Below are 27981 nucleotides of genomic sequence, written 5' to 3' on the forward strand. Positions count from 1 at the left end.
TGATCATTTATAAAAGTCATCCACCACGTTACAAGTATAAAAATCATTACAATATAATAAACAAATCAACGTATGCTTACAGATTTCATTTTCAAATTAAAACCATTTCAGACTTGTGAGACTCTAAAGAGTATTTTCCCTATCAGAAGTTGTGTCACAGCAAGATAAAGCAAAGAACTATGAAGATACATTATAAAATTAATTTTATTTATTTCAACTTTTAAAATTAAATTATTTTAATCTTACCCATCTTGAAGGGAACTGCAAAGTTTTGCTCAGTAATTAAACAGAAATACACATCATAATTTTAGAGAGCCATAGGTACGTGTACACACAACGAGATTGGGACAGACACACAGAGACAGGTAGCATGACTCTTCTTAACCAGTCAAATGCCACTTCTACTTCAGTAGCTTTATTAACTTAAATAAGGTTGACAGAAATTTAAGGCTGAATCAAATTAAAGATTCTTACTATATATAAGCTTACCTCCTTCAGAAGTTCTGAATGTTATAGTATCACTTTTTATGTTGCCATCTCCAAATCTTGTACTTGCTGTTAAGTAAACACTATACTCATAATTATTTTCCAAGTCTGTGAACTGCAATGATGTTTCTGTTACATTAACACTCCTTTTTGACATTTTATTCCTAAAGAAAAAAGTATTTTATTAATTATATATACCCACCATTTCTGTATGTATACAACTGTGGCATATGATATAAAATTGAAAAATGCAACATTGTGGTAAATACAAATATTTTAGGCTTCAAAAAAAAGACTGGGATAATTTTTGTCTTTTACGTTGAAAAGCTCACTTTTGTACTGTTGCATCACAATAGGGCTCCTAATTTTGCTTTAAAAAAAAAACAAACACAAAAACCCCACAGAAATATATTTGTAAATTACATCAGCAAAGACAATGATTATATGGAATATCAAGAAGGAACATGTCCATCTAGTAAATGCTACCAAATGGTTATGTGGTACCCTTGGGAAGGACACAGTAGGGCATAGCTAAACTGTCTCCCTGGACAGGAATAGCGAAATATAAAAAGATTATAGCAGGGACCATGCCCTACTGTGACTCTGTGAAATTGGTCAGAAGGCTGAAGTTATAAATGGAATAATAGAAGATGATATGGAACAGGAATTAGCTGGTGCTGAGTTAATTCTGGTGGAATGTAGCAGGGGATCAGAAAGGAACTCTAGTCAGGTCAAAACCCGCCTAGAAAGACTGTAAGATGTAACATTAATAAAACACTGGTATTAGCATAGGTATGAAATGATTATCAGAAAGTAAAATAAGATACAGAAGTAGCTAACTTGAATTCAAAAAGTCTGCTATTCCTCATTAAATTAACTTAATCTTTTATGAAAAAAATAGCACAAAAAAAAGCTAGCTAGCGCTCCATTCCTGCAAAGATTTCTGTATGAGTGGGTGCCCTGTGTCTTTAATAGGATTTCATACAGGGATGATAATTTGCTAAGTAAAACCAAATATCTTGCTCCAGGAGTCACTGTCAAGCTCTTCACAAACAAGAGAATTACTTCTAATTAAAAAAAAAAAAAAAAAAAAAAAAAAAAAAAAAAGAAAAGGCTGATTCAAAATTATTAGATGGGCTGATTTTCATCCTTTGCTACATAAATGAACGTCCCATTAGGAAAGATCACCATCTGATACTCCTGAAATAAAGTTACATTAACAAACAATTGGAATGAGTAAATTTTCTCTATCCCTTTCAGATTTTGAGTGGAATGTCTCTCGGCATGGGAAACGCTCTTGGTAACAGAAAGAGTTAACAACACTTACATTCTTCCTAAACATGACACTTTAATAGTCAGTAGAGATACAAAAGGTTGCAGCTGCATTTATCAAATTCTATACAAAGAAAAGACATCTTTTCTTGGACCTTTGCCCAATATATTCTTAGTATGGAAAAATGGAGCTGGTTATAATTTAAGAAGAAAACCCAGAGCTTAGTGCTCTAAGCATTTCTACTCTGATTAATTGCATTCTTATAACATCTTATTTGCCAACAAAACCCCATTTCTACAATCAGACACAGTAAGGAAGAAGAACAAAGCTTGGCGTGTTTCAGGAAAAGTTGATTTTCTGTTTAGAAAAAACAGAGATTGCAGTCAAAATAATAAGAAAACACTGATCAAAGTGAGTATAGTCTTCACAGAGAGTGAGAAAGAAAGTACCTAGCAGATTAAGCTAAGCCAAGGAATTTTAATGCAGAACAATAATATTAAGTTTTAAATGAGATCTTTCAGAAAGCCAGACAGAAGAGGTTCTAAGAAATTGCATACTTTTGCTTGACAAATACAGGTACCATATTTTCTTAAAAATATGTACCTCAAAGTAGATCTAGTCAGTAATTATCTCAGAAAATATTTGCCGAATAGGATAATGCCAAAAGACAATAGCTATATGCAAGTTTTGTTAAAATGCCTTTTGCAGACTTGGGGAGTACGAGTTTATGGACTAAAGGCCTGCAGAATGTTGCTTTGCTACCTGCTAGCACCCAAAACAACCACGTCCTGTGACAAATTCCATGAAAGATAATAGCAATGAAAACATTACAGATATTACCCTTTCTAGTTATGGATTCTTGTTCCCAATCCATTAAAGAAAGGTTACCAAATTCTCTATAACTGTTGCAATATATTTAAGAGAAGGAACATTTATTTAACATCTGTACTAACCTTCACATTTATTTAACATCTGTACTAACCTTCCTCGTTCTGCTTTATTGAGGAGCTCTGGGATTAACAGTCTCCCCCAAAATATATTTAATGCCTCCCAAAAGCAGGCACTATGGCATGGCAGTTTGCCTTGTCTAATCTCACCCTGCAACGCATTTTATTAAATTGTATAGACAACTCTGTTAAATACTTAAAATTCCTTTCCTTCCCCACCACCCCAAAAAAAACCTCTCCAAAGGAGGAGTGAAATTGTGGCTCCTTTGAAGGCAACAGGAGTTTTTCTCCAATGTCCTTGCCTCAAGATGATACCTAATGCCTCTCTAATTTTAGATACCACACAGAAAGGACAGATAAGACAGAGCAAGGAGGATATGGCAGGAAAAAGGACAAGGCTCACTGCAAAAAATCATGTGGTTGCTTAATTGAAATTTTTGGAAAGATGGATCAATTAACAGTTTTTAAAAAAATAATTCTTACCTCCTTTGTCACAGTAACAAAAGCAGTAAACTTTAAGGCAATATAAGGATGAAAAGTTGTATAACCTCAAGCCTTTGAACATAATCTGTATCAAACCATAATCCTTATCGTGAAGTAACTCCTTCCTAGTTAGAAGATAGTCTTTAATTTAATGTTTTTTGTGGTTAAAAAGCACCAGACTTTGCTAATACAGTACAAGTAACAAGATAAGCCAAATTTAATATTTCTGGAAAGAAGAGTTCATTCCTGTTCACTTTTTCACCAGCTTAACTAGAAGCTATAATTAAAAAAAAAATCAGTAGGAACTGAGGCCAAACCCTACCCCAAAACTGTCAAGTAACATTAAAATAATAAATGTAAGCCCAATAGTAGTGTGTTTATGATGACTGCTGATTTGCACATCAGGTTCACAACTCATAAAGTGCACGTTAGCATTTGCTTTCTGGACTTTAGTAGTGACAATAAAATGGTACAGCACAAATGCTCTGTATTAAACGTGATCAATTATACAATCTTTTCACTCCCAGTAGAAGTTATACACAGATTGTTGAAGAGATGTCACATCACTAGAACAAACAATGTTATGCAGAGAATAGGACAGAAGCTGCAAGTTTTAAAGTGACAAAACTCCTTTTCAAAAGTGAAAAACGATCCCAGGAGGGATAACAGGAAAAAAAAAAAAAAAACCACTAGGGAAAAAGAACAGATACGAAAAAAACACACAGTAAATGACAAATATCTGTTAAAAAATACTCATTTGCTATAAATACAACAAATACAAAATATAAGAGTAGACATAGCTGACAGCACACACAAAGATTCTTAACATTGCTCTTACACACTTTCTATAAAAGGAAGCAATATTTCTCTATTTTAAGCCTATTTCAAAGCTCCTTGACAAGTTAGCATAGGCTTGTGCCTTGTCTTACAATAGGCCTAATCAGAATATAATGAAAATAGCCACCATGCTCTAATTTAAATTTGAATTCATTTACCATAACACAACCTTTAGAAAAATGTTGAAAATTCTTACAAAATATTTAATACCCCAGTTTTCAGCTACTACATTATATCTGGATTTGTATATGCAAAAGGCTAGTATTTTAAGTGCTGGATGAATATTCATTCTCCAAAAACGTGTAATCAACAGATTGTGTAAGAAAAACCTAACATTCCTGATAGGTTACAGATTAATATTTATCCTCAGAACTACTTCCAGAAAATCTTACCAGACGTAAACTGTGTAATAGAGGATAATTCCATTTGGCTCCAGCGGAGGTTTCCATGACAACTTCACAGTGACACCCGACAACTGTTTTACAGAGAGGGATTCTGGAGGAGAACTTGGAGCTATAAAATAAATGAGAGAACAGGACACAACATCTTGTTAAACAGCTAAAATCGATGGGATACACAGCATCCTTAAATAGGTTTTTAATTATTTGTGATGGAAAGTGAACTTTGTACTACACCGGTACAGTATCCATCGACTAATTTTAAGGCGCAGCTTCTTTTCCTTTTTCTGACAGATGATAAAAGAAGATTTTGCATGGTGGTGTTAGAACATCTGTTTCTGTGATTCAATGGAAAAAGTACTTCATGAGAAAACAGAGCAACGGGTAGGTCACAGTGATTCACCTATTGTCCGAGTACATTGCTGTAATTTTTTTTTCCCCTTCTAATAAAAGCAAGAGCTTTATAGATATGAACACAAGTAAAATATAGCAAAATAGTTCCCCTGAGGAAAAAGAGGTGCTGTGAAGAATTATACAAAGCAACAAAAGGTGGAAAAATGGATAAGCATGGCATTGAGGGATTATAAAAATGTGGGATACTAGGCAGCGGTAAAATCTATTCACTCCATCAAATAAGGACCACATTCATACATTTAACATGTCACAAGGGCAATATAAAGATAGGTATTGACTGAAACCTTTAAAATTCATTTTAAAATGCACTCTACATGACAACATATCACAACTGTGTAGAGAAGCAACGTAAGTCAATTAAAACGTTAGAATATGTTTTATTTAATTCTGAAGTTCATGTAAATACTGCTGAGGAAAAATTGACCCATGTATGCATAAGTCATACTGCTCTGTATTAGCATGTTATTGAGAAGTAAATATTTTTCTTCATCTTGATTCATGGATATATGTATCACTATGAAGTAATATTAGAATGACTTTTGTTTTTCTCAAATTAAACCAAAGAGCATCATGCACTAAAAATTCAGGTCATAGCTGTAGTCATGCATGAAAATTGAGAATATGAGCATAGCTATTAGCAAATCTATGAAACATTTGGTCTGAACATTGGAACACTGTGTTCCTGTGTATAAAGAACATGTGGTGTATTAAAAATATTGTTGTTTTTCAGTTGTTTTTCTTCCTTTCACTATCTCAAAAGTTGGCGTAAAGGTTTTAGAACTGTGTACATTTAAGAAAAAAATATTTTTCATTAAAAAAGGACCACTGAATTCAGTGAATGTCTGTATTTACTAGCGAAAAATGGTGACAGCTGTATTTAGTGTTTTACTTGTTATATTATCCTCAGTGGCTATATAGTAAAAGATCTGTCATACTGTGAATGTCATGTCTTTTTGGCATGTCTAGTTCATTCTACAGTTCTTATTCAGAGGATATTTTTTGCTGAGGAATAGAATCTACATTGCTCTAAATAAAAATACTCTATGCAAAAGATTAATTTATCCAAATTAGCTGTTCTCAGTGTGCTCCAGCAACATTACTTTTGAGCAACGGCTTATTACTGACAGTGTGAATGTAAACCCATCAACATCCTAGAGGTTTGCAAAGTTCTGTTATCATCAAAAGGTGGATCTTAGGCAAGTCAGTGCTCCCTAAAGACCTGAAAACAGACTTAATTTGGGAGTGGCTGGTGGAATGTTTGTGTCAATGCTCCTTTAATCTAGGTTCCCAGAGAATTCCTCCCTAAGCAGTGGAGAGGGACAACCACAGGTTCCTCCAAACTGTGATTCACAGCCCCTAAGTTAAGATTCTGCCTTGAATTTTTTTCAGGATTCCCCCTCCAGACACTATAGAGAGGAGCAGTGATAACTTCCTACAACTAAATTGTGTACAAATATAACTTTAGGGTTCCTCTGCTGATTTGTGACCTACTTTACTAATTAGCAGGGGATGCAATGACTGTGTTCTACCTTCAGTCTGCAGTGCAGAACACTACCCTGTTCAATTTGGAAGTCCAGTACTACAGATGATGGACTTTGAGCATTTTCATAATATTAATAATTTTCCATCTATATATGTGTATTTGTACATGCATATGTTCAGAAGAATCAAAAAAATCTCCAAACAGAAGAACCAAAAATGTCCCTGGACCATCCAGGCTGCCTTTTGGTGGTTTTCCCTTCCTCCAGCTCTCACATGTCTGCAGAACGAAACACAATTTTTAATTCTACCATATGGACTATTAGATTAAAATAATATTAGTAAATTAAGATTCTTCAAATTCATAAGATATTGGTAAGATCAAAGTCCATGCACAGCAATTGTGACATTTCACATAGCTTGTACTGATAAATATACCAAGTAACAGGTAGGTAGGTTGGTAGGTAGATAGATAGGTAGTTGTGTATGTTTGTGTGTAGATAGATACAGATATCAATACAGAGATATAATTCCAAAAAAAGTATATAAAATCTACACGTCTGACATGAAGCGTAAGATTAATTTAAGACTACAGACAGACAATGATACATTGCAATGTCTGTTCAGACTTACCATCTTCATCAGTCAGTATATGCAGAGGTGCACTACGAAGGCCCTCCCCCATCGTGGTACTAGCAGACACTTCTACAGTATATTCTGTATATTTCTTTAAATCTAAATAAAGAAGAAGAATTCAGTAAACCAACCATTCAGTGGGACAAATTAGTTTTTTTTAATGGACCATAAGTAGTTTTGAAGTGCCTGAACAGGCCCGCCGTTTACACTGATCTTTGTCTTGACTGAAATAAGCATTAGGAAAACTTGAACACAAAGTATTCTTCATGAACCAAAGAAGGGGCAAAGCCCAGTTTATCCTTCATATTCCTAGAATGCTTTACAGTTTGTCCTTGGTTGTACTCTGAAATTTACTGGTTAAGGTACCGAGCTCCCAGCATTAGCTGCTGTGTTATGCCTCAGTAATAATGACAGAACACAGAAAAAGGTGCAAAGGTGAATAAAAGGGAAGTATTTATTTTTATCCAGAAAAATAAGAACAGAAAGATAGGTAGGTGACTTCAGTGTTTACTTTGTTACAATGATAGATATGCAAAGAAATCTATTGAGGTTCCTTGTACTTTAAACATCTAAAATACAATGAGGTATATGTTGGACTATACCAATCATGGCACATTCCACCACGTTACTGCAGGACACAACAGGCTACTTCTCAGGACAGGTAGCATGTAACTTTATGTGAGGACAAGCAGGATCACGTCCAACCAATGTACTAATTGATCTGCATCAGTCTGCTGACCCCTTCTCAGGACAATTTACAGTTGCCATAAGTTCCACATCATTATATACTGGCCTGTAATACGTAGTGTCACAAAAGTAGTGTTTATGACTCTTTGCTCAGTTCCATTAGTCCTCTTGAGATATATTGTGTAGATCTGTATGATTCCATTGGGAATGGATGGTGGAAAAAATGATAATTCAATTTCCATGGATGAGATGTTCCTATAGGTTATGTTTTCTGGTGCAGAATCAGGAACTAGAAGACAAAATTTAGACTCATAGAAGATTCCAGTCAGTTTCATTGATTTGTTAAGCATTTTCTTAAACTGGTTTAAACAAAACACATTTTAAACATTTTGATTTTGATCTTATTTTTTGTACAAAATAAATTTTAAAAGAGGCTGAATTGGAAGATCAAAAACATGTCACAGACACACACTATAAAAAGGTACGGGTAATCTTAAAAAAAAAAAATTGATGGAAATCACCTTAACATGCCAGATAAAAACAATCTGGAGCATGACACTACACTTCCCTTCTAACACCTCATAACTACCACTGCAATCCTCCAAGTCAGCTATTAGGAGATTTTCCATGTTGTACTGCCATAATTTACACTCTGTATAAGCAACCTGCGTTTTCTTCCCTTTCCCTGGGTGATCTATACAAAATTTATAAATACTTGTATGGAAAAGCAAGGGGAGCCTATCATATTGCTGTAGGGGCTCTGAGAGCAGCCCCCCTTCTGCAGGTTTGGCTGCCAGGGCTCAGGGCCAGCTTAGCAAGAGCGTAGCTGAGGGCTGCCTCCTCCTCACTGGTGACACGCTCCCAGGCATCGCTGCCGTGAGGCTGTAGCCAGGGTTGGCCACTGGCCTCTGGGACCTGCTTTCAGCTGGGGCTCTCGTAGCTCAGACAGGGACAAAGCACATCTCCTGCTGCATCGCTACCATGGCTGTGCTTGGCCATGGACCCACACTGATCTAGTCCCCAGCCTGATGCCGCAGCCTGACGTCAGCTTGGCCCCCTCACTACAGACCTGCTCAGCTGTCACTGGGTTGTGCCTGACTCGGTTAGCGTCGCTGAACCTGCTAACTCACTTTCCTGGCTCAACCTCGGACGGGCCTCATCATCGCAGAGCGTGTGTCAATCTGGATTCCAGGCTGCCCCTGGCTGACAGCCCCAGACCTGCCCTGCTGCCTTCACTGGGGGTTGGTGGGACAAGTCCTGGCTAGTGAGGCCTGTGCCCTGCTGGCCCAGGGACCCCCTCAGCTCTTGGGTCCCCAGCCCTTATGGAGCAGCTGGCCCTTGCTGTGTTATGACAACTGGTTTTTGTGTGCATGTGTCTGTCTGTCCCCAAACAGACAAGTATGTTTTCCATTATCCAAAATTGGTCTGATAGCTTAATATATCTTATTCCAGAAAATCATAATCATATAATGACAGCACAATTTGCCCACAAGGTTGAGTAAGGCATAGGTATGCTTTAGGATGCCCTAAGTATTCTTATAAATGTACTGACATTTGATGAAACTCCACATTCAAAAGTATAAATTTCTGCTTAAGCAATATCCAGAAGGGGAATAAATGCCATGAAAGGCAGTGAAATCAGCCCACAATTCTGCCTAATTTCATGGTAGAATGGTAACAGAGAACTCCCAAGAGCTCTTCAAACACACCAGCCCATTAATAGGTTGTGTTTCACTCAAAATGCTCTATCCTCCAGATCCTGCCTTGTTTTTATTCTTCTCATCTCAGAAGATGTTTTTGCAGCTTCTCATCTCTATCACAGGCAGCTGGAATTCAAATTTTTGTTCTGAGCATGTGGGGAGTTAGGCACTGAGAAAGAACTAACTAACTGCCTTAAAACACAATTTAGACAAAACATGGATGTCTAAATTAAAGAGAGCAATAAAAAAGGTTATCTCTAAGGACATTGTATCAGTTGGGCAGGTGCCTACATACCTATAGTATATGACCAAAAAAAAAAATCCTCAAACGTAGAACAATGTCATAGCAGAGCTAGTTTGGCGCTTCTATTATGACTACTTTTTCATGCGATCTAAAAACTATGTGTTTGTGTCCCCGTTCCTTAAGTTCTTGACTCGTTAGGCAGCCCCTGGACCACAACTACCTCACACAGGAAAAATCAAAGTTCATTTCAGAAATAAGGAGGAGGAGCTCATAGAGATTCCACTGTGTCTTAACAATCAAGAAGCCAGAGCATCTCCCTGGCCCTTCTGAGAGATGGGCATGTGTTTGTGCATAGCTTTCATTACTGAGAAAAATGTGATAAAAAGAGCATGCTTAGCTCCAGGGCTAGCTCTAGGTATAAATAAAGTAAGCAGTTGTCTAAGGTAGTAAATTAGGGAAGATGGTAAAAGGCCACCGAAAAAGGACGATCATCATACCAGTTTTGCTTTGTATATAAAAGAGAAAACAAGGTTCAAACTTCCTGCTTTGTAAAGCAAACACATACTTTTAAAATTAATTAAACTGATCTCCCAGGCATCAAATGTCACTGTAAAGTAGCTGATTGTGGAAAAAATTTATATTGTTATACTCACCAGTTTCAGAAGTTCTCACCAAAAGTGGGAAAGATGACTGATTCCCATGGCCAAGTCTGGTGAATGCCCTTACAGAGATGTTGTAGAAAGTATATGGCTTCATTTCACCTAGTGATATACTTGTAGATGAGGCATTTTTGATAAATAAATCATTGGTATCACTGTACAGAACTTCATAGTGAGTTATAAGACCATTAGGCTGCTCAGGTGGTAACCAACTCAGGTTTATTTCTGTCGCAGTTACATTTATTAACTCTACATTTTGGGGTGGGGAGTCTGGTTCTGCAATACAGAAATCAAAGAGAAGAAAAAACCCTCTGAGACTTTCAATTAATTGAATATAGGACTGATCTCATACACCTATTGGACCCTAATATTTAGATATCCTGAAGGTTACAGAAGCAGTATGCATAGCTAACTGTACCAAAAGGGCTACACTCACTCACTCACTCTCCTTCTCAAAGCTTACCACTTTTCATCTCAGTTAATTTCTGTATTTCTTCTTTTTCACTAATAAAACTTAGCAACTTTTTGCATCCCAGACACTATTTTTTCTGGAATTTCTTTTCTCATGCACTTATAAATCTATCCAAAACTGCATTTATGAAGAAAAAAATCTCTTCCGCCTACTGCTCTCATGCAGACTCATCCTTCAAATCCTTTCACTGTCTTCCTCAAATTCAAGTTCTTTAAATTTAGCTGAATGCATCTTACTGCTTTCTTCTTAAATAGTCATCCACCTTATTTCATTCAACCAACCAATGAACCAAGACAGGGACTGTCTGCACTGTAACTAAATTCACTTTAGTTTACTGATACAGCTGCTAATTGATGGCCATGAAGATCCCAGTGTAAATCTTGCATGCACTGGTGTGAAGGCCACGCACAAAGCAAGCCCAGTTCCAGGATAGTGCGTTGGCTAAATCTACTGGCAAGGTAGTTCATGGGAATCCAGTAAGCTATTAATGCACAGAAGTGTTGAAGGAGTGAGTGGGCTGCAATTATGAATAAAATCAGCTCTGAATGTGAACTTTGATTCCTCTGAAGGCTTCATCACTTCACCCCTGAAATAATCTGTCTATAAAATTTAAAAAAAATGCAGTAAGAACCCAGGATTGTGTGATGTAGTTTGTGTACAAATACCTATAGCCAGATATTTCAGAATTTATCTTTTTGGGTTTTTTGTACTAAAGGTCTCTCAAACCACTTACTTTCTGGATTTCTGAGCCCATGAATGAAAAGTGGTATCTGTAAGAGAACACTATTCTCTGGGTGACAAGACTACCCATATCTCCCATGTGAAGAAGTTTAATTTTCAATTGAATCATTTAGGTTGGAAAAGAACATTAAGACCATCAGGTCCATTAACCTAGCACAGACAAGCCCACCACTAAACCATGTCCCTAAGCACCACATCCACACATCTTTTAAATACCTCCAGGGATGGTGACCAACCACTTCCCTGGGCAGCCTGTTCCAATGCTTGACAACACTTTTGGCGAAGAAAGTTTTCCTAATATCCAATCTAAACCTCCCCTGGCGCAACTTGAGGCCGTTTCCTGTTGTCCTATCACTTGTTAATTGGGAGGAGAGACCGACACCCACCTCACCACAACCCCCTTTCAGGTATAAGGCCTCCCCTCAGCCTCCTCTTCTCCAGACTAAACAACCCCAGTTCCCTCAGCTGCTCCTCATAAGTCTTGCTCTCCAGACCCCTCATCAGCTTTGTTGCCCTCCTCTGGACATGCTCCAACACATCAACGTCCTTCTTGTAGTGAGGGGCCCAACACTGAACACAGTATTCAAGGTGCGGCCTCACCAGTGCCGAGTACAGGGGCACAATCACTTCCCTACTCCTGCTGGCCACACTATTGCTGATACAGGCCAGGATGCTGTGGGCCTTTTTGGCCACCTGGGCACACTGCTGACTCATGTTCAGCCAGCTGTTGACCAACACCCCCAGGTCCTTTTCCGCCACACAGCTCTCCAGCCGTTCCTCCCCAAGCCTGTAGCGTTGCATGGGCTTGTTGTGACCCAAGTGCGGGACTCGGCACTTGGCCTTGTTGCATCTCATACAATTGGCATCAGCCCATCAATCCAGCCTATCCAGATCCCTCTGTAGAGCCTTCCTGCAGAAGATCAACACTCCAACTCAACTTGGTGTTGTCTGTGAACATTGTGGTTACACTCGATCCCCTCATCCAGATCGTTCATGAAGATATTAACCAGAACTGGCCCCAATACTAAGCCCTGGGGAACGCCGCTTGTGACCGGCCACCAGCTGGATTTAACTCCATTCACCACAACTCTCTGGGCCCAGCCATCCAGCCAGTTTTCTACCCAGCAAAGAGTATGCCCATGCAAGCCATGAGCAGCCAGTTTCTCCAGGAGAACGCTGTGGGCAGTGATGTCAAAGGCTTTACTAAAGTTTAGGTAGACAACACCCAGAGCCTTTCCCTCATCCACTAGGCATGTCACCTGGTCATAGAAGGAGATCAGGTTGGTCAAGCAAGACCTGCATTTCATAAACCCATGCTGACTGGGTCTGACCACCTGGTTGTCCTGTATGTGCCACATCCCTGGCATGGTAAAACATTTAAATGCAACAGTCTAGTATCTTTCATCCTAACATAAGTTATCTAAGAAATATAAGACAAAAATCTAAGACTCTGCAAAATAATAACAGCATAGATACCTGCAACCTTTAAAAAAAAAATTTACAAACACTTAAAGTTTCACTGTTCAATTTGATGTTTTGGTTGATTGGTTATTCCAATCATCTAAGCTTTGTAAATCCCCATGACTTTTCATCCTGTAATCCTTTGCTTGTTTTTATTCCCACTTAATTATTCTTCCTATATTGTAGCATATTTGTCAGTGAGAGATAAATGACAACTGGACAATTACCTTCTTTATTACTTTGATAAAAACTGGAAATAACTTTCCTGAAACCAGTGAAAATATAAACATGATATAAATGAGAAAAGATTAAGGTTTAATACTCATAACTCTGCTCTGTAAATCAAACTCCTGTGTTCTTTTTGCAAAGGCCAATGGCAACTCCAGCTACTGCCCCTGTGCATTCATGGGTGGAAACTGCCTCGTAAGCAAGCAAGGAAGATCCAGAAATCTCCATAAGGTAGTTTATACCCTACGTTAAAGCATTGATCAGTCTTAAAATTAATAAAGCCCCAAACCTGTACAAAAACAATTGCATATAATATCATTCAGTATAAAAAAACCTCACTTTACCAGCAGCTCTGGTTATAGACAGCAATATAGTCTCTGAATTGCAGAAAGCTGCCATTTTCAGATGCTTCAAAACCAACCTAATTTCCATATGATAACATTAAAAAAAAGATAAGCTTGAGTCCCAAAGATAAGTGATTATGATTTAGATAGGGTTTAGGGACACACTGTTTTCAATGAAGGGACCCCAGCTCTGCAGCCTTCTTCCCATTTGTCCATCAGAGCTGAAATTAGTTGATTGCTGGTCATGCTGCAGCTTTCAGCATTATTTCTAGTGCTCACCTAAAAATGGACTGATAGAAGACTAATAATTTCAAAAAACACTGATTTTGTTTGTATACTTTCATCCCCTCCTTATGTACGTGCCCCGTCTTCTGAAGAAGCACAAACTTCAGCACAGGAATCAAACCATCATTGCAAACAATACACTTACCATCTTCAAGGGTTCTCACGAAAACATCATTCTCTTCAGACAAAGCACTTTCTCCAATTGTGGTAGAGGCTGCGACTCTCATTTTATAATTCGTGTACTTTTTTAAACCTAAAAAGATTAAGTAAAAAAATCTTGACCATTGACTTCTTAAACATATTTTTTCCCTTGTAGCTACTTATAAAACTATAAAAATAGTTATTGTTCTAAGAGGTTTTGATACACAGTTATCCATATTCTGTCTTTTAGGTGACAACACCATTTATTTGGGGAGAGCCAGATAAGCACCCAGACAAATCAAAAGATTTTTAAATAAGTCAACCAGCTTCAATCCTGTAAATAGCTTTAAGAATTTATTTGTCAAAACAAAGGATATGTATGAGTACATCCAAATACGTGTTTTTATTCTATAGGCATTACTCTGATTAGCATAAATAAATAAATGAAACCCCATGAGGAATGCATTTTCTTCAATTACTATCAAAAATTATCACCTTTAAATAAGAAAATTATTATTAATGTCAAATACTGTGAAAAAATTCAAGTCTGAAAAAAAATTGACAATTTAGGAACATTTTCCTATGTGGAAAGAAGAGGCTGAGGAAAAAATTCCTGGGAGAAAACCATTTCACAAATTTCTACTTGGCACATTTCACGAATTAGTACTCATCTTACCTAGTCCTCTCCTCCCATCTCACATTCCCTACATACCCCTCCACAGTAGACAAGTCTGTGAGTAGTGTCCCAACCTTGGTTTTACATGCAGTGGTGTTGTGTGTGTGGATGTATGTGGATGGGAGAGATTTGATCCACTTACCTTGTAAATGGCTACATTACACAGAGTTGGAAAAAATAATTTTGTAAAATGTATTTGCAATTTTATTTTTTTTTTTTTACTCAAATGACACTGTACCTGTCATGAGTAAGCTGTTGTTTGAAGTTGTTGTGTGGAATGCTCTTTTTGTATCCAGTTCCATCGCATAAACAGTATAATGAATGATTTTCCCATTGGGATTTGCTGGAGGATCCCAATAGAGCAAAACAGAGGAGGAGCTAATATTCTTGTAAGATATATTTTGTACTGAGCTTGGAACTTAAATGAAAATAGAAAAATATAACAGTAAGTAAATTAATTATTTAAAAAAAAATTAAATGTTCAGTGAAAGAAGTCATGTATGTTAACTTTGATAACACCAGAATTACAAAATTCTACCTTGTTCATGTGTCCTGACCATAAGAACTGATGGTGGTCCTTCTCCAACAGCAGTGAAAGCAGAGACACTGATTGTGTAGTCTGTGAAAGGTACGAGGCCCTTTATAACATATGACAGTTCTTCAGCCAAAACGTTAATGGTATGCTGATTATCTGTGATTAAATGCAGATAAATAGTTGCTTACTCATAAACTCTTTTTTTTTTCTTTTGCATTCTAAACTCATTTTGACACAGTGACCTGGAACTATTTTATTGCAAAAGAATTAATTTTCATGGCAATTACAAAAATATAAAGAAAAGTTTACACTCCACCTCTTAACTCAATCGAGGAGAGGCTATTATAGGACCACTTTCCTGTGTACAATAAATAGATTGGCCTAGGTGAAAGAATGGACAGGCAAAAACTAAAACCATGAGGTTTATACTGATAGCCATCTCCAAAAAAACTTGAGAGAAATCTCCTAGGAACTAGGAAAAGGCATACTTGTAGATGGCCTAGTCTCTCCAGTGTCTTCAGAACCATGGCTCCTAAGTTGTTGGAGTTTTTAGTTTTGTTTTTAATTTTTTTAACTGAGAAATACAGATTCCTCCTTGCCCTCCCAATGGTGCTATAGTAACTATATTTGAAATGGCTCCCCTCACAGATCCCTTCACACCAGTATTTTTAGCATACAAGTTGTGGTCAGCAGAATGACGAAGTCATACATGCCCACAAAGAGGTTTTGGTGCATCTGCAATAAAGTTCGAAGTCGGCCACAACCCAACACTCAAAATCATCTGTTATAAAGCAGCCATTATACCACTGCCAGATGAAAAAGTGTGGGTGCTTCACAAATCTGAGTATCAGGCTCAGTGATTTGCAAGACCAGCATTAAAATGGGGGAATCTAGAAATCAGCAGACCCTGTTGAAAACTTGGCTGTCAACACTTTTAACTACTACAATAACTACTATAAAATAATATTAGTATGCTAGATTACAACAGATGCTGTCTGAAATAAATTTTTCAGCAACAAGACATTTTTTAGCAACTCAATGCCTCGAGCTGAATGAGGGTCTAAAAAGAAGATTCACATTTAAAGCACTGTACATTTTTTCTATATGATAAAGAAGATTCTTCAGGATTAATATAGTACAGAAAAGAACCACTGTAGTTTAAACTAATGGATTAAATTCTGGCTTTAGATACTGATGTATATGGAGGAATTTTGTGACTTTAATTTAAAAAAAATCAGAAAATAAAAACTTGACTTTCTGCCTACTGTTTAAAACTCACTGTAAAAATTTAGAGTGGTATTTTAAGTCCCTACCTGTCAACTGAAGCCTGCTTAATGATTTGTAAATATCCATACTTGGTAAAGAAACACTGGTCCATTGATAATACAGAACAAGTGTACACACTAATGACATCACCATGTCATGGGGTCATGTCCACCTGTTTGTCACCCATATAGCAAAGTTGTAACTTTTTGACCTATTTACCTTCACTGACATTTGAAAACCTATTAGTCAAAAGGCTTAGAGAAATCAAGGTCTCTGAAGGGCTTGGAGATATGTTAATCCCTGACAATCACACCTGCTTTGGCAACTGTAATAACTGATTGTCTATGCAGCTTGGCTGATGGCTTTTGGGTGCTCCTTTCACTAGGAAGAAGGTCAGCTGGGTGACAAGGGGCTAGTTCCTGCCTGTGTGGCATTCCCATTTGCTTCAGAAGGCTATTTGGTAGTAAAAAAATCTGACTCCAGCAAATGACCCATTCATAATTTGCTTGAACCATGTGCTAAAGATCATTTCTGGGACAGTGATGGGGGTCCTTCAGAAAAAAGGAACAGGTAGAAAAATAGCTTAAAATATCTTACCCAAAGCAGTATGTAATTCTGCAGCTCCATTTATAGCAGGCAAATTATCACCAGATACACTTGTAAATATTACTGGGGAAGCTGTCTGAACACTGGAAAACATTTCAGCTGAACCTTCATATAATTCATTGGCTGTTTCCACTGAATTCCAAGTGGGAGAAGGTTTGATTTTTTCATTTATCATGTATGGTTCCAAAGAATCAATCAAATACTAAAAATTAGATATATAAAAATAAATCACAAACCGTGTCATCACTACATTATTTAATTAAATTTGTATCTAATATATAAAAAGTGTTTGCATATCTGCACATATATAAACACGCACTATATAAATGTTGCCATACAAACATTATCTTTCATTACAACGATTAACTTTGCAAAATACAGTATTTCTCATTAAAAAGCTCATCTGCCAGTAGCTTACAACCTTCTATTCATTTTTATTTTTTAAAAAACCACCACATTCTTTTTTTTTTTATATTTCTTAAAACATGGGGTTTATAGTAAAGTGGCAATTTTAGAGCAACGCCTTTAACTTTAATGCTATATCCTTGGAGATATATTGAATAAACATGTTTGAGCTTGGGAAATTACATTTGTACTAAGCATGTTCTGAAACAAGGTTGCAGGCACTGAAAACAAGAGGGCTGCAGATGCCCCTACTAGGCCCTAAAGAAAAGGAATCAAAGGTTGACTAGATTGCTGAAAGAGGTTAAGGGGAGAGAGAAAAAAACAGAAGCTAGTGAAATAAAGGGAAAAGGGAAAATAAAGCAGTATATATGTGTAAAGGGAGGGTGAGAGCGAGGTAAGGGATGTAGAGGTCCATAGGACAGCAGGGGCAAAAGACAGATGTTGGGGAGGGATGGCAGTAGATATAAGGGGAGCAAGAACTACCAAGAGAGGAACAACAAAAGCAGAAGAGACAAGAGAGAGAGGCTAGAGCATAGGTACAAAATGGTGTGTAAGCACTAGATCATTATGCCCCTTCAGAATCTGGGACTGAATCCAGGACTCCAGTGTCTCTAAATTGTTCTGCTGTCATCTGTGAACACTCCCCACTCACACATATGGCACATTTCACTGCCAGAAAGAGATGCTTTTACAGTGATGTAACTAATACACATTAGCTCTCTCCGTACAGACTGAGGCAGAGAGAGGGCAAAGCAGATTTTTTATTGCTGTAACTACGGGGGACTAACCACAGGCAGAGATACAGCATCAATCTCACCTAAGTACCAACAGGTAAAAGCTATATACGCCTCATCTTCACCAACACCAAAATAGTAACGCGTGTGGAAATACTTTTTGCTTCTGAGGCTTTTCCACTTATAACAACCTTTCATGGCTACTAGTTATTGAGTACTGTTAGCGCTGTGGATCTGAGAGGTCAAATCCTGCAGATGCTGTAAGCTTGGGTCAATCAAGTTCTAAATAAAGTAAGGTTTGTTATGATTTGTTTTGGTTTTTAATTAGAAAATTACATTCAATACACTATAATAAAGCAGCAGTGATGCTAAACTAAGAACTCAAAAATTAGGAAATCCCATCATTAAAACATGTCTGTGCAGACAATTTTTATTTTGCCTGTGTCTGCACTATGATACAATCTTTAATTATAGAGCTATATACTTTCATTTTCCAAGGATGTCTGCTTGTTTTAATGAATGGGTCCTTATCCTCATTTTTTTCCCCCCTTACTCCTTATTTAATGTTTGGCTCCAGGGCTCTATTTAATATATATCATTTAACTTGAAAGCAAACTCCTTCATTGAGCTCTACATCAAAAAATCAGATTCTGTGTTAGATCTCGAGAAAGACATCATTGTCTAAAAAAGGAAATATTCAAACTTTGGGCTCCTATGTTCAAAATTAAGACCACAAAGCCCTACCTGAGAAAGCACTCAATCCCGATCTGAACATTTGCTAGGGGTCTACAGTTCTGTGTTGCATGCTCAGAGCTGCCCCGTCTAACTATATAGAGTGCATCATCACCCAAAATCCAGAAGCTAGACTGACTGACAGCTTAAGTCTCTCTAAAGATTTGATCTGGTAGGTGTGTGCAGGTATCCTTAGTATACAACCATAGCACGGAGTTCAGCACGTAGTATCAGACATGTAAATTCAAGGACACATATGGGGGCAGAAAGTCTAGGGGTGTTTGCCTTGCAAGCAGAGCACTTGACGAGCCTTCTGAGACTTATATTGAATTCAGTTATCCACAGGATTCATACCCACATGTTCTATGAGTTTGCCTGAGCAGCTATATATTGATCTTGGCACCTAAATCTGTATTCTTACTGTTAGGTCACTTTATGCTTCAAATAACTCAAAGGCTAGAAAGGATAAGACTGTGGGCTATGGCTTCCTGCCTTCAGTAACTAAGAAAGTTTGGATCATTCCCCCACAATTATTTGTTGTTTTCATGTTGTGGAAACAGCATTATTGGAATGTCTTTAAAAGCCAGCCAGAGAAAGAGGGTGGGGTGAGGAAGGTGGCTTTTAAAAGGATTGACAATTCATGTGTGGTCACTAATTCCATATTCTGTATGTATCAGATAAGGCAGAGAAGCAAATTTAATCTAGCAAAGCAATCCATATTAAAAAAAAAATGAACACCTTATTTTTTCCTTTGAGAATACTGTTTTCCAGAGTCACCTCTGTTTCCTGCACATGTACTTTAACCCTATACTGGGTAATGATTCCATTTGGTTGTCGTGGCTTCCTCCAAACAATTTTTATAAATGTGGCTTCCACTTCTGCTACATATAAGTCTGATACAGCACCTGGGACTAAATATTGAAGAAGAAACTTGATTTAGTTAAACACCTCTGATTATTACAAGCTTTTTCAGCTCTGCGTGCAAAGTACAAAGGCATTTAATAAAATTTCACATCCTTATCTTTTGAGTTGCTCCTGTGCAGGTAGAAAGTTACTTCACATGTTTTTTTAGCAAACAAGTTACAGTTCTAAAAATATGCACAGTTTTTTGACATATATGACACGTACAAATATGGTCAAATCCTAAGATTTGAAATCAGGACAGCTCTACTGAAGTCAGTGCACTGGAAGAAAGAAGACCTTTGCTAGCTTACTATATGAAACCTCAAGTATATTGAAAATGAAAGCTTAATTCTAAATTCATCAAAACCATACAAGAATGAAGCAAAAAGCTGAAAAAAAAAACCATGATAGATCTTGTTCATTTCACTTTTATAACAGGTTTTTTTTCAATTTCTCCTTTAACTACACAGTAATAATGATACTGTACTTTACGTAGGACTGCCAAAAAGATCAGAATCGTTTATGTTCAATAGAATGCTATTCAGATTTGCTATGAAACATGTTTTTTTCCTAATATACCACAGAAAAAGACAAACTTGAAAGTACCTGTATAATGAAGGTTTGTAGATTTGGCATTAAAATGAAACATTCTATGTCACTCTAAAAAACAAAACTCAAACAAACAAAAAACCAAACCAGCAAAATCCCCTTTGGCTTCTGATGGTGAGTTTAGACAGATGAGCATGGCCGTACTGAGTCAGGCCATCTCTGCAAATTGTCTCCAAGAGATAACAGAAGTAGATACTTTGGATACTTCTGGAAAAAATATGATAAATAAGCATAGGTGTTCCTCCTGTTGTTACACCTTGACAGCAAGCATTGCAGCAATCGCTGATTGAGAGGTTTTCTAAATTTGTGTTGTTTGACATATACACAAAAATAACCATCTTGAAACTGCCTGCTTATTACACACTGATTCTCAAATTTTTCTGGTTATTCTCAGCTGTAGACCAATAATCCTGCACAATCTCACACACGTGTAAGATAAAACTGCATTTCTATAGAGCAAAGGACTCATTTGGTGAGTGACTATTGGGAGCCAAAACTCCCGAACGACAGAGTAGATGGCTCAGGGGCAGAACTAAACACTTGATTGCCCCAGGACAAGATCTTGATGTTGGGTCTGCCTCAGAGCTCTGGTCCCTAGTAAAGATGGCTCCATTCGAAACTGGTATGGGGCCTTCAATTTGGTGAAAATTAGTCAGACAAGATGTTTAATAAGAAACATTGAGGCCGAACAAACCAATCGCGGGGGAATCCTGCAGTGTTCTTTCTCTTCCACTTGCTGCCATCTAACGGGTAAGGGGGGGACCTGCAACTTAATTACCGTACCTAAAAATTCAGGCAGAAACTGTTTCACAGTCACTGAAGGCTTCTGATAGCAAGTAAATTTAGCGACAGTGTATGAGCTCGAAAAAAAAGAGAGAAATAAATCTACATAACAATTTTTCAGCTAATTTCTTTCATTACCTTATTATCCATCTCTTAAGACTTACAGCACACTCATTCTTTCCTTTACAAAGTACATAAAAGGCTTTGAAAGGAAAACTGACACCAATTATCATATACAGGTCATTTACTTCATTTCTTTATGTTTACTTACCATCTGAAGGAGTGAAAACTGTAAGGTGAGTCTTCGGTCCCACCCCAGCACTTGTCTCAGCACTGACATATATGTTGTATGTTGTAAACGGCACAAGGTTACTAAATACAAACTTATGATCTTTTGTGCTGTTATCCAGAATATGACCTGGAATGAAAAATGAAGAGATTCTAGCTCAAAAATAAATACAGTCCATTATTTGCTTATACTACATATAGCTACTTTCCAGGATGATGAACAATGAAAAGCCAAATTTATTTCTGCAAGAGCTAGCTTGGCATCAATCTCACTGGAAATAATACTGAATGTCTGAGAACATCCCCAAAAACCATCTCAAGAAGACATGGGTTTTAAGAGGTGGGGATTTTTTAATTATAAATTGGTTTCTATTGCTTTTCCTGTGTGGTACCATAAAAAAACATTAGTATACAGCTCATTTACTTCTTACTTAACTACAAGCAGTTATAGAACTCTTGAAACATAGGTGTCAGAGTTAAAAAAAAATACAAAAAACAGATAAAGAGACTTATACAATTGACTGTATACTATACAGGGATGGAAATCCTCCAGAAATCTTCAACAAAAAGACAAAAAGGTAAAGGTAAGGTAAAGAATGATTTGGATATATAAGCACCCTAATTCACCTGTGAGCTTAGCCTGTCATGTCTCTAAAAGAGTGAGGAAAGCTGATTTCCTCCATTAAGAATACCTGATGTGAATTTCATTGTGTATTCTTCCTCATGAAGTGATTTAAAAACTACTAAAAAGTCTAATAATGAAAAGTATACATAACACTGCTTTCAAATATTCATTCTTGACTGGCAGGGACACTAGGAAATCAAGTGTAAGCAAGTAATCACAAAATTAAAAAAGGAATCATAGAATCATTTAGGTTGGAAAAGAACTTAAAGATCATGGAGTCCAACCATTAACCTACCACTGCCAAGTCCACCACTAAACCATGTCCCTAAGCACCACATCTACATGTCTTTTAAATACCTCCAGGGATGGTGACTCAACCACTTCCCTGGGCAGCCTGTTCCAATGCTTGACAACACTTTCAGTGAAGAAATTTTTCCTAATATCCAATCTAAACCTCCCCTGGCGCAACTTGAGGCCGTTTCTTCTCCTTCTGTCGCTAGTTACTTTGAGAGAAGAGACCGACACCCACCTCGCTACAACCCCCTTTCAGGTAGTTGTAGAGAGCGATAAGGTCTCCCCTCAGCCTCCTCTTCTCCAGGCTAAACAACCCCAGTTCCCTCAGCTGCTCCTCAAAAGCCTTGTGCTCCAGACCCCTCACCAGCTTCGTTGCCCTTCTCTGGACAAGCTCCAGCACCTCAATGTCCTTCTTGTAGTGAGGGGACCAAAACTGAACACAGTATTTGAGGTGCAGCCTCACCAGTGCCGAGTACAGGGGCACAATCACTTCCCTACTCCTGCTGGCCACACTATTGCTGATACAGGCCAGGACGCTGTTGGCCTTCTTGGCCACCTGGGCACACTGCTGACTCATGTTCAGCCAGCTGTTGACCAACACCCCCAGGTCCTTTTCTGCCACACAGCTCTCCAGCCGCTCCTCCACAAGCCTGTAGGTTGCATGGGCTTGTTGTGACCCAAGTGCGGGACTCGGCACTTGGCCTTGTTGCATCTCATACAATTGGCATCAGCCCATCAATCCAGCCTATCCGGATCCCTCTGTAGAGCCCTCCTGCCCTCCAGCAGATCAACACTCCTGCCCAACTTGGTGTTGTCTGCAAACTTATTGAGGTTGCACTTGATCCCCTCGTCCAGATCATTCATGAAGATAATAACCAGAACTGGCCCCAATACTGAGCCCTGGGGAACGCCGCTTGTGACCGGCCACCAGCTGGATTTAACTCCATTCACCACAACTCTCTGGGCCCAGCCATCCAGCCAGTTTTTTACCCAGCAAAGAGTATGCCCATGCAAGCCATGAGCAGCCAGTTTCTCCAGGAGAATGCTGTGGGCAGTGATGTCAAAGGCTTTACTAAAGTTTAGGTAGACAACACCCAGAGCCTTTCCCTCATCCACTAGGCAGGTCACCTGGTCATAGAAAGAGATCAGGTTGGTCAAGCATGACCCGCCTTTCATAAACCCATGCTGACTGGGCCTGACCACTTGATTGTCCTGTAGATACCACGCGATGGCACTCAAGACAGTCTGCTCCATAACCTTCCCCAGCACCAAGGTCAGACTGACAGGCCTGTAGTTATAATAAAAATAGCAACATCAATTAAATAAAAACATCAATTCAAACTTACCAGATGGTCCATAGAGCTCAACTCTGTAACTAAACTTTCCTGTTACTATGGTTGGTGGGTCCCACATCACTGAGAAAGACTTTGCTGTAATGTTGTTTTTGGCCAAATTTTGTGGTGGGTCTTCTGGAACTTAAACAATATTGGAAAAAGTCTTTGAACATAAAATTTATATGAGGATTTCCAAGAACCACATATCAGACAAATAATTTGAAATATAAACATTATATATTCTGAAGGGAAGCTACATTAAAAGCACATCTCATTATAATGACTTATTTTTATTTCATTTCTTTTTTAAGGTAATGCTCATAACAGGTATCAAAAGACCCTGTAGCATGCAAATAATCCTTAAAAGACAAAGATGGCAGGTATTCTACTAAGTTTAGCATGGACTTCATCATGATATAGATTACATACAGAAGATGCTCAAATAAGTTGTGATGCTCAGCAATACTGAGCTCATATTGAGTATGTTTTTCTTCCTTGAACAGGTTCTTTTTTCATATAGACAATATTTCATATTGAAGAATTCTGTCTGCACTAATGATATATATTACTATCCAAAAAAGGTAAACCTGGAACCAATTAAGCTTCTAAAAACATTGCATACTTGAATAATTTTCTGTTTTCATGAAATTATTCACATAAATGAAATGAAACCCATACTCAAGCGATTATGGAATCCGCTCCCTGTTCTTTCTAAAGTATACCTTGCTATCTTGGTAAGTTAATGAGAAATTACTATTGAGATGAAAATCTGAATCCAAAGACAACTAAAGGAGGTGGAATTTTTTACATCCAATATAGAGTAAAAACAAACCTGATTTTCAAAGATGTAAACTCACAGAAACTGCTTGGTATAATTTTCTACAAAAATCAGCTCAATATGTCATGTGTGAGATTTAAGCCAATATGGAAATATAGACTGATCCTATAAACAAATACGCTAGCTAAGTACATACTATTCTTAAAAAGTACTATCGTCTTTTGTAAAAATTAATACACAAATTAAAGAAATTTTAAATCCTGTAATTCCTAAAAGATATGCTATAGATTGGTCAGTAGTGACTACTTAATCATTCTTAGTTACACAAATTGCATCAGCTACAATTGCACATAATTCTGAAGTATCATCTTAAAAGTACACCACCCCCCCCCCCCCCCCCCAAGGTTTAAATCTTTTTCTCTTTGTAGAAGTATCCTCCCCTTGACAGCCATCCCAGCAAAGGAAATATTTGCATGCTAAGTTTTCAAAAAAATATTCAGAGTGAAGCATTTTAAAATACTTTAAAGAAGTGGCCTCTCTTTCAAAAATCCAAGTGAGGAAAATATAATCTTTGTCAGGAACACAGGAGAGCTTCAGCATGGCTCTGAAAATTCTGGTTGGAGGGGACAGAAATAATTTTCAGCATTTTAAAATGGAACATCAGTGAGCTATACAGTAGGGACATATATCACCTTCACTTGCATGGTGAAATGGGCCTGAAAAACAACTCCTTGTCATGCTCCCGTGTGAGCAGGAATGTGATATTTGAAATAACGTGCTCCCCATCCTCCCACCTGCTATCACAAACTATATTCTATCAATTCCTCTCCCTCAAGCCTCATCTCAGACATCCAGTGGAGGACTGAAATGTGAGGTTTTGGTCATACAAGAAACTGGTATCTTGGAGGACGTGGCTAGTGTGACACCAAAGAGATTCTTGTGAGTAGCAAGACATTTGGAGAAGAGAAGTGGATTTCAGTAATTACAGAGAAACTGGATGATGGTGCTTGATACTGGATTACAATAATTGCAAAGAAATGCTCCTAAGTCATGATTTTGCTATATAGATAGGTGCAAACATTAGCATGTAAAAACATCTTTCCCACTGAAGCAAATGAAGGGTAAGAAAATTAAAATAAGGAGGCAAAATGTCTCTTAACTCATAATGCCTTCCTAACAACTCACCAATCAACTCTAGGGCCAGCCTCTCTGAACAGGTTCCGTGGCACGCAGGACTCACAGGGGAGCACTTTAACAAGCACCGGAATGCTCATAAGGTGAAGATCTAATATAGGTGGACCCAGAAGCTTGGGTGGGTCAGTGTGCTGCTAAGAGGAAGGACTTGCTGCGGCCATGAGGGTGACTGTGGATGTGCTGGTGGTTCTGGGCACACCACACATGCACCCACACAAACCAGTAAGGCAACCTCCCTTTTCTCACACCATGCTTTAATTGGATGAACCCTGGCTGTACAGGCACTCGGCAGGCAAGGACTGAAGATCTTATCTTTCAAATAGCTGACATCTTTCTATGTATTTGGCAGAACTAAATCCCATTGCATAAGCTTTTAATCACTTTCCAGGGTTTTCTTATTACCAGTGCACCTACCCTAGGATGTTAACAGGATGAAAATTAAACTGGAAATGAGCTCTGAGATCATTAGAACAGAAACTATGCAACATTTCATTAACCCTAGACAGAACAGCAAACTAAGGAAATTTTAATTCTAATAAAACATGAACAGTGCTAGGAGAGAATTAAATTTCTTTTCATCCTAACAGTGCTATGAGTTTGGGATGTGTGAAAGGGGAACTCAGTTAACATCAAACTGTGTGTCATGGTTTAACCTGGCATGTAGCTAAAACAACCACACAGCCATTCGCTCACCCTCCCCACCCCCAGCAGGATGGGGGACAGAATTGGAAAAAAAAAAGGTAGAACTTGTGGGTGGAGACAAAGACAGTTTAAAAGGACAGAAAAAAAAAAAAGAATAATAATAATGATGAAAGAATATACAAAACAAGTGATGCACAGCACAACTGCTCACCACCTGCTGACCAAAGCCCAGTTAGTTGTTCCCGAGCTGCGGCACCTCCCCAGCCAACTCCCCCAGTTTATACACTGAGCATGATGTCATATGATATGGATTATCCCTTTGGCCAGTTTAGGTCAGCTGTCTTGGCTGTGTCCCCTCCCAGCTTCCCGTGCACCCCTCGTCTTCTCGCTGGCAGGCCAGAGCATGGGACTTCTCAGCAACAACTAAATTGAGCTGATAATGTACTAAATGTATCATTTAGTACATTATCAGTACATTATCAGCGTTATTTTCATCCCAAATCCAAAACACAGCACTATACCAGCTATCAGGAATAAAATTAACTCTCTCCCAGCTGAAACCAGGACACTGTGTCAGAATGATGTACTAGCAAACAGGAAGCCAGAATATAATTCCTCTAGAACACCTTTTTGGTATGGCTCTATTAATAATGTTGCCCACTAGCTACCAAAGCTATTATAAATCTCCTGCTCCTGGACAACCTTCGTTTCCAATGGTAACTTCTCAGTGCATTGCAGATAATCCAAAATCAACTTTCCTAGTGTTTAAAGATTTCTTCAGCACTGAACAACTTTCTGCAGTAGGTCGAGATTGAGGAACCATGGGACAAGAGTTTTCTTTATACTTCTTATATTTTCACAAAGGCAAAGAAGATTTAAGTGCATTGCTATGCACACAATACACATACTGTTTGAATACCATGCCTGACACCTTTTTTCTTTGTCTGTACTTCTAATTCTCCTTCCACTGTGGCATTATTTGCAGTTCTTAAATTATCCTCAGTTTTTCATAAAATTTGATCTGTCCTGAGCATCCTTTGGTATCTTTGACTTTCAATAATAACTGAACTCCCATTCATTGTACATTATTAGATATATTAATAGTTATATACACTTTCAGTTGATTCCATTAGGTAAAATTAAGTAATCATGTAAATACAAGAGCGTGATACAGATAAAGACAGATTCAGACTGAAGTACCTTGCAAAATAACTTCAAACTGGTATTTTGAAGTTTCCATATAAATCTGAGAACTTTGTTTCCATTTGAAAGCAGTATATACCTGATTCTGGTGTCCGGACAATTGCACTGTCAATGTAACCTGCTTCAGTGGTAACTGCAGAGACTTCAAAAAGATAGGTGGTATATGGCCTGAGGTTAGTTATTACAAAACTAATTGGCTCATTCCAAACAGAGGTCATTTGACTTGGTCTGTCTTTACTTGGCGTAACTGTAGTCCGTGAAGGAATTGTGGATTTGCCAAAAGTAGCTGGAGGAGTGGTAGTACTCCACAAAAATGATTCACTGTTATCCTATAAAGACAAAATATGACATATGATAAGCTGCATCTATAACCTGTAATTGTAAACATATGTACATCAAAAAAGGCAGACCACCTTTGAAACAAAATAATCCAAAATTGGTTCCCGTTTTTATACTTCA

General features: G+C 37.9%; 1 protein-coding gene across 1 annotated transcript in view; it reads right to left on the minus strand.

Moving 5' to 3' along the window:
* The window catches only part of PTPRQ (protein tyrosine phosphatase, receptor type, Q), a 131389-nt gene that overhangs the window by 78028 nt on the left and 25380 nt on the right, over positions 1-27981 (minus strand). Inside the window, exons 14-26 of the mRNA XM_010293847.1 lie at positions 27602-27851; positions 23718-23846; positions 21436-21582; positions 19608-19780; positions 16990-17200; positions 15130-15282; positions 14830-15009; positions 13920-14027; positions 10238-10519; positions 7747-7929; positions 6951-7052; positions 4419-4539; positions 490-650 (exon numbers count right to left, since the gene is read on the minus strand). Coding sequence (XP_010292149.1) covers positions 490-650; positions 4419-4539; positions 6951-7052; positions 7747-7929; positions 10238-10519; positions 13920-14027; positions 14830-15009; positions 15130-15282; positions 16990-17200; positions 19608-19780; positions 21436-21582; positions 23718-23846; positions 27602-27851 — 2200 coding nt within the window. The remainder of the gene's footprint in view (positions 1-489; positions 651-4418; positions 4540-6950; positions 7053-7746; positions 7930-10237; positions 10520-13919; positions 14028-14829; positions 15010-15129; positions 15283-16989; positions 17201-19607; positions 19781-21435; positions 21583-23717; positions 23847-27601; positions 27852-27981) is intronic.

The sequence above is a fragment of the Phaethon lepturus genome, unplaced genomic scaffold (genome assembly GCF_000687285.1).
Source record: "Phaethon lepturus isolate BGI_N335 unplaced genomic scaffold, ASM68728v1 scaffold2629, whole genome shotgun sequence".
Lineage (NCBI taxonomy): Eukaryota > Metazoa > Chordata > Aves > Phaethontiformes > Phaethontidae > Phaethon > Phaethon lepturus.